Source organism: Mustela nivalis, assembly GCF_964662115.1.
Source record: "Mustela nivalis genome assembly, chromosome: 20".
Classification (NCBI taxonomy): domain Eukaryota; kingdom Metazoa; phylum Chordata; class Mammalia; order Carnivora; family Mustelidae; genus Mustela; species Mustela nivalis.
The window spans coordinates 35,185,198-35,198,877 of NC_139039.1; the positions used below are offsets into that span (position 1 = coordinate 35,185,198).

General features: G+C 46.1%; 1 protein-coding gene across 1 annotated transcript; it reads left to right on the forward strand.

Moving 5' to 3' along the window:
• Nucleotides 1-4,704: 4,704 nt before the first annotated feature.
• On the forward strand, nucleotides 4,705-9,268 carry LOC309855511 (beta-defensin 15-like; the record flags this gene model as incomplete). Its single annotated transcript, XM_082715870.1, has 2 exons — nucleotides 4,705-4,717; nucleotides 9,117-9,268. The coding sequence occupies 2 exons, from the start codon at nucleotides 4,705-4,707 to the stop codon at nucleotides 9,266-9,268; spliced, it is 165 nt and encodes a 54-aa protein (XP_082571996.1).
• Between the last annotated feature and the right edge of the window lie 4,412 nt (nucleotides 9,269-13,680).

The window sequence follows — 13,680 nt, forward strand, 5'->3', positions numbered from 1 at the left end:
TACAGGTTGGTCTCCTCCTGCAACCATTCACTGAGCTCCTTGACAGCCCATTTGCCCATCCCCAGTGACTATTTCAGCCCTTATGCTCCCTGTCTCACCATCTGCTCCTCCCTCTCACATCATTGCTCAGTAATGAGCCCAGAGTTGGTCCCTTCCTTGGATGCATTCCATACCCCTGATGCTGGATCTCCTGAAGTTGCCCACCTAACTTCTGAACACTAACCCGGACATCTTTGTGTTCATGCTGATTGCTGTTTGCATTGTGCGGAAGCTTGCTGGGGCAGTGGGGGCAGCCGTGGCTGCCAGTTGCTTCTGTGAAGTCACCATTAGAGGTAGTCTTTGCTCTGGTAAGCCCAGGTCCTCATCACCTGCCTCTTGTGCTTGATGTCATGCACTCATCACATGTTGTGTTAAGAGTCATGATCCTGAAACAAAGTCCCTGATGACTTGTATTCCAACCTGCTTTGATGAGAGGTGAGGACAGATGCAAGATAACATTCTACTGAAGATGCCTTTCTGCTAGCAGCATTTTATACCAAACTGCCTGATAACATTTATAAAGAAGAACCAATGCTTACTACCCACCCATGCCCCATGACAGTCTAGCCCTACAGTACAATTCAGTGGCTCTGAGGCATTTCTGATCAATCAGCATATGCAGCCTTGGAACCAGATAGGATATGAATTATGTTGTAATTCTAATCTGACCTACTCTTGTGCATGCCAGGGATTATCTCTAGATGCCCATTTGCTGCTGAATTAGAACATGCATTCTCCCACCCATCACCCTGAGGACCCTCCCTCTCTGGATGCGATTTTATTCAGGGTTTCTATGCAATGGACAGGGTGATTCTTTGTGATGGAATCTGCTCTTTGCAGGCCGTGGACGGTCTGATAGTTCAGTGCTACAGTTTCGTTGAGAATTTTGTATGCCACCTCTGCTTAAAGGTACTGGTGGGGGATGCCTGGGTGGCTCAGTCATTGGGTGTCTGCCTTCGGCTTGGATCATGATCTGTTTGCAATTACCCAGGGGTATTTCTTTCAGTTCTGTTTATAATATGCTTTCTTCCTGCAGGACATGAGTGTACAAACAGAGGTTGGGGGTTCTCCACTCTTCACAGCTCTTCTGTGATGGTGACGAGATTTCACTTTATTTGATCCTTCCTAGATTAGTACCATAGTTTGGAACACACTTTGCTGGGTTTGGGAGCAGAGCCTATAAGAGACAGATGAGGATGTTCTCTAAGTAGTCAGTGCTCATTGGCTGGTACAAGCATATCTTCTAATCTTGCTTTTATGAACACCATGAGCTAACGACACTAGCCACCAGGTCCAAATCCTTATGGCCAAAATTCCATTGCAGTAACAGATATTTCTCTGTGAGATGAAAATCCAAGTAAGAGAAGACAGACACAGACATCTGGGATTTCAGGCAACTCTATTCTCACTATCATTTCCATCACTCCTTGTCGCCGGAAGTCAGAGGGAGCTGACAGCCAAAGGACCTAAAAGTAGAAATTATGCACAAGGGATTCAACTTACCTCCTGGAAGTGGCTCAGAATACTCCAGTCCTGCCTGGCACCCTAAATTCAAAGCAACACATTTTGGATATTAAAATCAGTGCAGGAAATAATGTTGTATAAAACAGTATTTCCAGCTCCACCCATCTGCTGTCAAAGGACAGCATTTTACAGAGACCGTATCTTTGCGCTACTTCTGAAGATCAGCCCTCCCAGTAACTAGTAAGAAGTTTTAAAAAGGCGGGGGAGGGTAGTGGTTTGCTTAGAAAATGCTGCTGCAGAGTCAAGAAGATCCCATGAGATGCTCAGAGGGGAGCCGACCATTCCTCTCAATTTTATGATGGTCTATGGAAGAGCCTTAGGCTTTATGATCTGCGCCCTTCACCATCCCAGCCTTTTGCCATTACCTGATAGAAACTGAACCAAAATGAAAAAGGCAAAGACAAAAGAAGACATCTCTCTCCTTAGGGTAATCTCTGAGGGATGGCTCTTCAGAGCAGAGGTTTGGGGCCTCTCTGAGAAGACAGGAGGCTCACTTATATTTGCAAGTAATGGGGAATGCTCTTGGTCAGTGAAGTGAATCAATAAAGAAAGCACATTTATATGCTCCATTTCCCAGGATCAAGGACGGATCTGATGGACAATAACCCTTGGTCTTCATAAAGACTTGTATTCTGGGAGCTCCAGACAGGGTAGTGCAAGGAACTCGAGGTCAGGGGCTGGAAAACCAGGGGCCACCTCAATCCTCCTGCCCCAGCAAGTAGGAGCCTGCTACTCCCTTTCTCTCGCAGAATTTACCCTTCTCTTCCATTGAATAAGGAACCACTACAGTTGCTGAGACACAACGAGTTCTTCAGCCAGCCTCTCAGGATTGGCGTCAAGCTCTGGTGATTATGGGGATGTGTTTGGAACACAGGGAAGGCCTGGAAGGAGGCCTGGTGCCCTCTAAGAGCCCAAGAAGCAGGCTCTGTTCCTTCCCAGGATCTCATTTGTACTACCTGTCAATGTCCCCAGTAGCAAGGGGATGGGTGTCATTTCGCCAAGTGAGCTTTGAATCCCTGATCCTGTAACAATGTCGCCTAGCAGCCAAAGGCATAATTACTATATCCTTTTCACTCATCAAGAACATGGGCATCAAAATCAACACTTATATCACCAAATAAGTTCTGTCCTATTGCTTGTGCTTACGGAAGGCTCTGTTCTTCACTTTGGGAAGGCAATAGGAACACTGAACCAGGCAGACTACAGTCAGGTCGGTTTAGCATGTACGTGACCCGGGCAGGTTGCTTACTTGGTTAAACCTGTTTCTAAGTCTTAATATGGAGATGTAATAAAGATACATCATAGGATATTTAAATGGACTCACTGAACTGAGCATCAAGGGGCTATCAGATCCCAGGCTTGGACTGAGTCCAGATGTACCTAGCAATGGGATGGAGGTGTCTCAGGGCTAACAGTGCCATGGTGTAGGCAGGGAATCTTGGCAGGAGGAGGCCTCTCCCCAGCCCCGAATTCAATATCAATTGCCTCCGGGCACAGACACTGAGATATCCTTGGAGAGCTGGTCACCATGGGTGACCATGGGTAGGAGTGGAAAACTCATGGAGGAAACACACCTGGCTTGACTCTCTCTTCAGTAAGGCATGGAGGTCCTGCAGCAGGTGCCTTGGGAGGGCAACCCAGCAGACGCTGGACCATACAGAGATATGCAGTGTCAATGAGCAGATCCCCGGGCACCAGTGAGGGTCTGTAAGTGTCCTGCAAGTACCCTTGTGCCTGAGGAACTGTGATATTAAATAGCAAAGAAAAATATCTATGACAATAAAGAATATGTGGTATATATATATATATATATATATATATATATTGGAATACTATGCAGCCATCAAAAGAAATGATGTCTTGCCATTTGTGATGACATGGATAGAACTAGAGCGTATTATGCTTAGCAAAATAAGTCAATCAGAGAAAGATAACTATCATATGATCTCCCTGATATGAGGAAGTGGAGATGCAACATGGGTGGTTTGGTGGGTAGGAAAAGAATAAATGAAACAAGATGGTATTAGGAGGGAAACAAACCATAAGAGACTCTTAATCTTACAAAACAAACTGAGGATTGCTGTGGGGAGGAGGGTCGGAAGAGGGTGGTGGGGTTATGGACATTGGGGAGGGTATGTGCTGTGAGAAAGGTGCTATGGTGAGTGCTGTGAAGTGTGTAAACCTGGCGATTCACAGACCTGTACCCCTGAGGCTAATAATATATTATATGTTCACAAAAAATATATATAAAAGGAAAAAAAATCATAAGAGAAAAAAAATCTATGACAGAGAAACTAAGTGCTCTAATGGCACCTTTTTCCTGTTTCCTGAACATGGCGTCTTGTATTTTTATGATGTGCTTGGGCCAGCATGTTATATAGCTGGTCCTGACCTGAAGTGAATGTCTAAATAAGAAGATTCTTGCAGTTCTCAAATTAGAGGGTTGGTCCTTGTCATAGGGATCTCAAGACCTCTTTGCTACATCAGTGGGCCAGTGAGGTGGTCCCTTTGTATAGTGGTCCCTATGGTGATCACGTCTATAGCTCAAAGCGCCCTGCTCCAAGCTCAAATTCTTCCATACCTGAGTGCTTCAAGTATGGTGCAACTAAACATTTGCTTAGCCATTTAAAGCCCTCCTGCTTTGTGTGCCCTCCCCCCAAAGTGCCCAACACCTGCTAACATAGACAAGACAAAGGCCATAGCATTAAGACTCCAAATTTTCAGTGCCCCCCTGAGAGCTGTGATCCCAAGACTCCCCACCTTGCTGCTGAGACGTATCATCTAGACATGTGAGCCTTTCTCTGGTGCCCCTCCCCTCTGGGAGTTCCCTTCCCCTTTCAGGGGATGCATCGTGCTGCCATCCCTGGCAGGGCGTTCCCCCATGCAACCCTGTCCAGGTGCCACCTGATGCCACCTCTCTTCCTTGAGCAGCCCCCACACCCTGGAACTCATCACACTCCAGACCTTAGAATTCACCCACTCCGAGATGTCTGTCCTCTCCACAGTGAGGTGTGAGCAGGCTGGCTCTTAGCCCTTAGGAGAGGGCGTTGGCTCTTCGGAGTGCTCAGACAAGATTGCATATGCCATGGCTGAACAGCTGTGTCCTCCTGACATTCATGTGGAAACCTTATCCCTGCAGGGATGGGATTTGGAGGTGAGCCTTTGGAATGTGATTAGGTTAAGAGCCCTCATGAATGGGATTATTGCCTAATAAAAGGAATGCCAGAGAGCTCCCTGTCCCCATCCTCCAAGGGAGGACACAGCGAGAAGTCATCTGTAGCTCAGAAGAGGGTCCTCACCAGCACCTGATCATGCTGGCGCTCAGTCTTATATCTCCAGCCTCCAGAACTATGAGAAATGAATATTTGTTGTTTATAAACCACTGCATCTGTGGTATTTTGTGATGGCAGCTCAAAGGGACTGAGACATCATCTGAGTTTAGAGGACAAGCCATGTGAAATCCTACCACCACATGGAGTTCTCATCACCTTAGTAACGTTCGATTGTGTCAAAGGGTCCAACTAGGATTCCCTTAAGTTTGGAACCTTCACTTCCTGATGAAACAGACCAGCCTTAAGAAGCAGAGATAAATGACCTAATGGGGTAATAAAGAAGACCGATGAGGCTGTGGGTGTCACTTTAAGATGTTTGGAAGTTTGTCTTTTCTTATGGATTTGAATTATTTTAATCGAAAAAATAAAATAATTTTAATTGTGGATTGGAAGGGAATAGAGAAAAGCTAAAAATGTGTCCTTTTCCTCAGAGTTATTTATGTATTTGATCATTTGCTGAGATCAGTGCGGCACAAGGCAGGACATGGACGGTTTGTCCAGATCTCACACAAAAACCGTGTTTTCAATAACACAACAAGCATCTGTTGCTTTTCTAGAGTTTATGATTATTTTAACAAATGCTTCTGAGGTATTTCAACTTTGAGTAGCAATAATAATGCAGAATGATCATGAGGGAGGCTCGTCTCCCCAGTGTTGCATTAAAGAGAGGTATTCCACCAGAGGGAAGAATTAAAGTGGATAATTCAGGATGTTCTCTCCACCTACTTAGTTGATTTACTGCAGATTAGGAAAAAAAAGAGGTAATAAAATTAGTGGGAGTCTGTGACATTCAGAGTATATAGCTATTTGATATATATATATACACACACATATATAGTCATAATCAAATATCGCATAAGCTCAGAACTGTCTGGGGAGCTGTTTGAGGATAAAATAAGATAATGTGTGAAACACTAAGTGTGTAGCACTTATTTTTAAGATTTATTTATTTATCTGAGAGAGAATGAGGGAGAGAGAGATGGGGGGTAGAGGGAGAGGAAAGAGAAAGAATCATACGCAGGCTCCCCACTGAGCGCAGGGCCTGACACGGGGCTGGAGCCCGGGACCCTGAGATCATGGCCTGAGCCAAAATCAAGAACCACTCACCCAGCTCAACTAAAAAATAATAATAATAATAAAAACACAACCTTCAGTAGAACAACTTGCCAAATGTACACAGCTCCTGCATATCAGAGCTGGAATTCAGACCCCACTGACTGCGTTATGATGTTATAGACTTACTCTCCTTTTACATATGAGTGAACCGAAGCTATGAAGGAGCATAGGCAGGACTAGAAACCCAAACTGCCAGGTAGCAGACCATTGGTTCCCACTTGGTGCCTCTATCTATCTGTCCTTGGTCACCAATGCACCCTCTGCTCTGTTTTTGCTTCTTCCCCATTGTCCTTCTTGGGAACTTTCCAGAATCAGAAAAACAATGAGCTGCAGACTGCCACCCACTGAGATGTGTGGGCTCTCCTCAGGGGAGCATGGACAGGCCCTCGTTTCTGACATGCCTCGTCGATCAAGATGTTTTTTGGTTTAGAGAAACATATAAATGTGGGTGTTTTGCTGTTTTCAAAATTTTTATCATGGACCCTGTGCTGATCTTTCAAGCTCCTGCGAGTCATGAGGACATTCCTCTTTGTCTTTGCTCTTCTCTTCCTTCTGGTCCCAGGTAAAATCAATGTCTTTGCAGGAAAGGTTATAGAGGTGGTGGCCTAGAGACAGGGTCTGCTCAGTGAGCACCTGGTGTGCTCAGCCCGGTGAACCTGCCAGGGAACGTTTGCTACAGGAGGTGCTCTCCCCTAACGCCTTTTCTGTAAATCTCTTTCGTTTTTCATCATTGTCTAGGATGGGCTATCACAGGGTTGAAGAAAGAAAGATATGCCAGGAAAGATGCCCTTTGGTCCCTAGGGCCAAGCTCATTAACAAAAACAAAAACTGGGGGAAAAATATAAAAACAAGTATAGGTGTCAGTGGATCTTAAAAAAAAAAAAAAATTGTGGGGCACCTGGGTGGCTCAGTGGGTTAAAGTCTCTGCTTTCAGCTCAGGTCAGCAAGGAGCCTGCTTCCCCCTCTCTCTCTGCCTGCCTCTCTGCCTACTTGTGATCTCTGTCTGTCAAATAAGTAAATAAAACCTTTAAAAAAAATAATTGTGATAGAGATGGGACAGGTAAGGAAAAGAGCCAGAAAAAGGAGTACTGGACAAGGAAAGGGATGGAGGTCCGTCCGACACTGCGGTCGGTCGTGCCAGGCATGGCCCAGGTCAGACAGTACCCTGAAACTGTCACCCCTTCGCCACACTCCATGAGACTGGGTCCTGTGAAAGCTGCCTCAGACCAAAGTGCAAGGACTTTTCCAATGCCAAGTCCTTTAAGGAAACTCTGTTCTATTTTTTTTTTTTTTTTAAGTAGGCCAATGCTGGGCTTGAACTCAGGACCCTGAGATCCAGACCTGAGGTGAGATCAAGAGTCAATTGCTTGACTGACTGAACCACTAGGCACCCCAGCTCTGTCCTTCTTCTAATGTAGTGATGTTCAGAGCAACTCCTTCAGCCTGGAAGGCCTGTTTTACATATATTTTTCAGATATATAGGCCGCCTCACGGAGTCCTACAGATAAGCGGGAATGAAGTCAGGACCTGAGAGTCCGCATCAGGTCTCTCATCACACTCTTCTGCTCCTAGGAGCCATCAATGGCTCCCGTCAGATTAAAGTCCAAGACCAGACTCATCCCAGTTTCCAGATAGCCAAAGAAAGGGCTTTTTTAGAACCTACAATGAGTCCAAGTTGGTGCCAGATGCCACTGATGTCCCGTTAGGAGGCTCGGAATCCTCACACCTGCTGCATATGCGGCTGGTCTTTTTTGCAATAAGATTGTGTGAGTAGATTCTGTGCCAGAACAGGGATCCAAGACCTACGGTGATCTGTTCACTCCACTAGCCTCGAGGTACACATTGGACAGTGACCAAGACCCTCTTTTCAGACCAGTCAGACTTCTTATATACTTAGTCAACATAATATGGGAACATGTAATATGAAATTATCTAATAAAATCAAATGGAGCTGACCTCTTACTGTGTCAAATGCGCACACACACAGAGTTCCCCTGACCTCTAGATGGGTACCCGTGATGATCCATTGGAAGACTTGTACACACAGGTGCTCCCTCCCTTCCTGGAGGCTTTCTGGTTTTGGACCCATGCTGTCAATTGGATGTAGTACAAGAGTGAGGTTCAGCACCTACAGCCTGGGATGACCTTACAACAGTAGGAGGGCAGCTAGGGGCCCCTGCAGTGGGAGACACAGTTCCCTGAGCTTTGAAACATTGGAGTACGTGTACTTACGAATTCAGTGCTGATGCTGGAAATGATTAAGCACATGCTGGTACCACTCCACCCGGTTTTAGTTTTACACATACAGGGATCAGCCACCTCTGTATGTTGGCCTCAGTTTCAATTTGCGGACATCTGACGCTGTCCTTACATATCATTATGCATGTATGTACGTACATACCTTAGGTTAAACTCTAAAGTATTATTTCTGATAAGATGCGCGTCTCTCTTTCACCTGAAGTGGGCTTGTCTTATGATTGCTGCTGCTAGAGTGCTACGGCCAGCGCTGGTATTCTGTGCAGGATAGACACGAGGAGTCTTGGAGAGCAGCTCCCAGCATCCGCCCTTGCCTGCTCTTGAATACATTTTGCAAACTGTGGAAAAGAAATTGGATTGAGCCATTCTAAGCAATCTTTTTCCTGCCACCCACAACAGTGAATGTTTCCATTTCTTTACATTTATCCTTGTTAACTCTGGTCTTGCACCATCTCCGCAGCCTCAGACCTGCCCTGCTCTCACCAGGGAGCACTTTGACAGTGAGCTGGGGAGCTACTTACCCTGGAGGGGTTTACAGGAACAAGGTGATCATGACCCCAATAGTTTCTGGTAAAAGAACAAAAGCTTCTGCTTCTCAAAGCCCCCATACAGCCTAACCCCAAATGCCAGAACACGAATCTGTTCTTCCTGGTCTTTAATCCACCTATGACAAAAAAAAAAAACAGAAAAATCAAAGAGAAAATAGTTCCCTACTATCTCATCTACTGGCAATGGGAGACACTATGTCAGCTTGTAAAGAAGTCTTTACTAACTGGTTACTTGACCATACCTGGTAACTGGACATATCTGAGAAGAGAATTAATCCAGGTGGCCCTTTCCTTTATATAGCCAGGAATTCATTTTTTGATGAGAAATGCTTCAAGTTTCGTGGGAGATGTGTGAATTCTTGTCTGAAAAATGAAGAACTTGTCGCTCTCTGCCAGAAGTCTCTGAAATGCTGCCTGACACGCCAGCCATGCTTGAAGAGTAAAGATGATTGAACCTGAACACTCTGGCTTTCCAGAGCCACAAAAATGACCTAGTTTTGTCTTCTCTTCAGTGAGGGGACATCTCAATAAAAATAAATGATCATCTTCTATCAACCTGTCAATTGTTTCACTTAGAACAGGGAACTGTGACTAGTTAACTTTGGTGGTGCCTGCCTACCAGCTTCTTTTCCTATAATTTTTTGGTAAAGGGATTTTCCCCAAACCATCTGATATTTCTTTTTAAAGGGGTCTGGTAAAAACTCTAAGTCAACAAACCTCTAGCTTTCCCTACGGTGTCAGCGCCAACCACTTGTTGAGATAGATGACAGATAAGTGGATGGTAGAGAAAGGGACATATATTAGTATGGGTATTTATATTAATGACAGGTAGATAGCAGATAGATTTACTTATTGAGGACTCTCATGTGTCATACACACATCTAAATTAATGGTCTTGACCCCATGGCTTTAATTGGAGACAGTTAAATACTCCCTATAGATTCATCCCCTATCCGTAAGTCTGGAATCAAATTTACTGATGGGCAGAGGGACTGTAGGTAGCTATAGTAGTTCTGATGACCCGGGTCCTGGTCCCAGATTGATTGTCTATGATTTATCAAATTACTCCCTGACTCTAAGCATTCATATTACCTGCTTCAATTAAGAATTCCTGGTCATGTTCCCAAGGCCTAAGATCCAGCCCTGGTTCCCTGCTGGATCAGAAATCTTGCCTTATTTCCCTTTTGATTCTTCAAGGTCAATGTATTTAATCCTGTTGGAATCAACAATCTTTTTAAAAATTGTTTATTGTGTTATGTTAATCACCATAGAGTATGTTATTAGGTTTCAATGTAGTGTTCCAAGATTCATTGTTAACAATCCTTTTAAATGACCCTTTTCTGTTTTGAAGTATTTATAGAGTCATGTACAGGTGTAAAACTTAATATAGATACATCTCTACCTTTTAATGCGGTTTTCCCAATAGCACAACCAGAGAATAATATGACCACCACATACTCACATGATACAAAGCAAATGCATCACCACAAAGACCCCCGCCATGTTGTCCATTCAGAGCCACACCCTCTTCCCTCCGGCCTCCACCTCCACCTTAACTCCTGGTAGGGCTGATCTGTCTCCCACTTTACAACTTGTCCCTTCAGGAATGGAATCCCTTCAAATAAATGGAATCATGCAGAGGTAGCTTCTGGGGACTGGCTTTTTTACTCGCTGTAGTTCTCTGGAGATTCTGCAAGGTTGTGTATCTTAGGGCGTCTTCCTCTTTGTGGTTGTGGGGTGGCCACAGTATGGGGGTAGCACAGTTTAACGATTCGCCTGTCGGAGGACAGCTGGCTCTTTCCCAGGTTGGTGCTATTACACGTAAAGTTGCTGTCAACATTTATGTCTTTTAGTTTTTAAAAAAACTTTATTTATTTATTAGAGAGAGAGAGCGAGAGAGCAAACAAGGGAACGAGCACAGGGAGAGGCAGAGGCAGAGACAGAAGCAGACTCTCTGCTCAATCAGAGCCTAAGGCACATGTTTAACTCACTGAGCCACCCAGGTGCCCCAACATTAACGTCTGTAGGTTCTTCTTCCTTTCTCTGAGATACGTGTCCTGACATGCACTGCCCGGTCCTATGGTTGCGAGTTTCGTTTTTAGGAGAGAACTCCAACAGGCTTCTTGAGCAGCTGCACTCTTTGAAGCTCCCACCAGGAATGTAAGCGCGGCCTGGCTTGTTCTCACTGTGGCCGACATCCACTGCACAGAATTGTCACTTATTTATTTATTTATTTTTTAATTTTTGCCATTCAGGTAAGTGTGTGTGATTTTAATGTGAATTTCTCTAAAATCTAATGATGTCTCCCACCATAAACTGTGCTAGGCTTTGTACCTGTAGCAGCTGAAACCAAATTCCCAAACCTCTGCAAAGCCCCCACCCCGGTGCAGCCTGGACCCCTGTCCCCAGAGTTCTCTTGAGACCCCGCCCTGAACCTGAACCTGCACCTGCTGAGTGCAGGAGGCACCTGTCTGTAGAACCATCTCAAACACAGCTCTCGGCAGGGGGGCTCTTTGGATCCCCCTCTGGTCTCCCTCCACCAGGACCATGTGTCCAGCATCTCCTGGTCTTGCTGTGAAATGCTGCCTGCTGGGCTGGTGAGGAGGCTGTAGCTCTGACGGCTACTGTGAGCTGCAGAGATCACTCCCCTGGACTGTGAGTCTCTAAACTCGTATCTCCCACTTACTGCTCTAGGCCAGGGGCCAAGAGGGCAGGGGTGTATCTCTTCTCCTCCATTCCATTCTGCTCTCCCCTGCTCTTGTTGCGTCTGCTTCATTCTCATTCACTCTGTCTAACCATGCACTCAACAGGCATTGGTTATTCAGCACAGGTCGGGCCCTGGGTCCTGGGTGAGCCTGTACTGGTGAGTGGAACCTAACACTATCTTCGACCTGAGGAGCTTAGAATTCAGTCGGGAAGACCAAGTTATTAAAAACGTATGAAACTACAACTTGGGAAAAATGTGATGAAAGAACAACAACAACAAAATTGTGTAGTGCGGACAACAGTTCCGGATGCTTCCAGGGAGGGATTGCCCGGCGTCGTGACACTGAGCTCAGGGAGGTCATTCCTGGACAGAGTAGAGGAGTGTTTTAGGGCAAGTGAAGGCATCCAGAGCCAAGCACTGGGCCCTGCAGGGAGGCCCTGCCTCCTGGGTGGGCTGAGGCCCGGGGTCCTGCCCCAGGTAGAAGGGGCCCCGGGGTCAGGGCACAGCAGCTTTGTAGCCCATGGTAAGGGGTTGACTTGGATTCAACCAAAAAGTATTAACAAACTGTTGAAGGGATTTTGAGAGGTGGTGTGATGAACGCCAACTAACTTTTTTTGGGTTTTTGCTTTGTTATGTTTTGTTTTCTCTTGTTTTGTTTTAGTTGTGCTGGAAGAGAATCAGACGGTGGAGTCCACCAGTGAAGAACACAGAGGGAGGGGGTGGTTGGGAAAACCACCCGCGGGGGCCTGTTTCCCCAGGTGCCCCCCACCCCCCGGCATTCTCTTTCGCTGTTTCAGCCACTCTCCCTCAAAACCACTGCTAAAGTCCTGCCTCCCCGTCCTTGGGGCACAATTAATCACACTGACTTGTTCTGTTATTTAGTGAGAAGTGAGTTTGACATCTACAAGATCTGCGGTTACGGGACGGCCCGCTGCCGGAGCAGGTGTAAAGCCGAGGAATTCCAAATCGGAGCGTGCCCCAGTGCCCATCCATGCTGTTTGAAAAAGCGAACCCTCTGAGTCCGTGGCGCCCTGAAGCCCAGTGCTGCCTGGTCCCCAGAGCCGCTGATGGAGGGACCTGGAAGCCTTCCCATCCCGAGGCCTCACAGCTAGAATCCGCCCAGCGGCAGCCACTAGCCCGATTACCGAGACTTCGCTGAGCGCCGTGGCTCAGTGCAGAGCCCATGTAGGAGCCCCGAGAGGACGTTCTGTGGTGGGGAGAAGGGAGGACAGCTATGTGGGTTACGTGAGAGTCTCGACGCCTTCACAGCCGGACCAAAAATACGTCTCACCGGCCACAAGCCTAAGGGAACATCTTTTTATGTTTTTGGCCTGAATGGTATCAATTAATCTTGATAGCATTAGTTTTCTGATCAGAAATTTTGCTCTGCAGTCATATATATCTTTTGTTCATCAAAATAGGGCAATAAATCAATATTGAGTGCATTTCCTTTGGCATACGCTGTAATTCAAAGCCCAGATTTCCTCGGAGCAAAACAAAAGAGATGCCATGCGACGACCCACGTGGCTCCGTAGAGGGTCACCTCCCGCAGACGGTGCGCAGATCAGCTCGGTGCGCAGATCAGCTCGGTGCGTAGATCAGCTCGGTGTGCAGATCAGCTCGGTGCAGACTCAGGTCCTGAGATCTGGTGAAGAAAGCGGAGTCATACAGCCTTGGACCTGCTGTTCCTGTCCAAACTTTCTTTCGGGGTGACCCAATGATTTATGGGGAAAAGCTTCTCTCTCTATAAAAGTAGCCCAGCTAATAAATGACAAAAAATGATAAAGTAAGGAGAATATCACTATTTTCTAAACCCTCAGACATAATGATCAAGCCCATGAGCGTCAACAGCCCCACTCAAACAAACAAGGACAACCCCCTGAGGTCACGGCCTGCCTCCGGGTGGACGGACACAAAGTCACCCGGGAGCTGTTACGCTGTGGCCTTTTTACTCAAACGGTAAACTGGACCTTCACATAACTGTCACCCAGCCTCAACGTATGGCTAATCTCGTTTCACTTCTTGATGAACTCCCCTTCCCGGATTATTTCCGAGAAGATTCAACGTGCCTTGTCGCCTCTCTGAAAATACTTTGGAATATATAATTCAGAGCAAATAACTCTTAAAAAGTATGCACACACACACACACACACACACA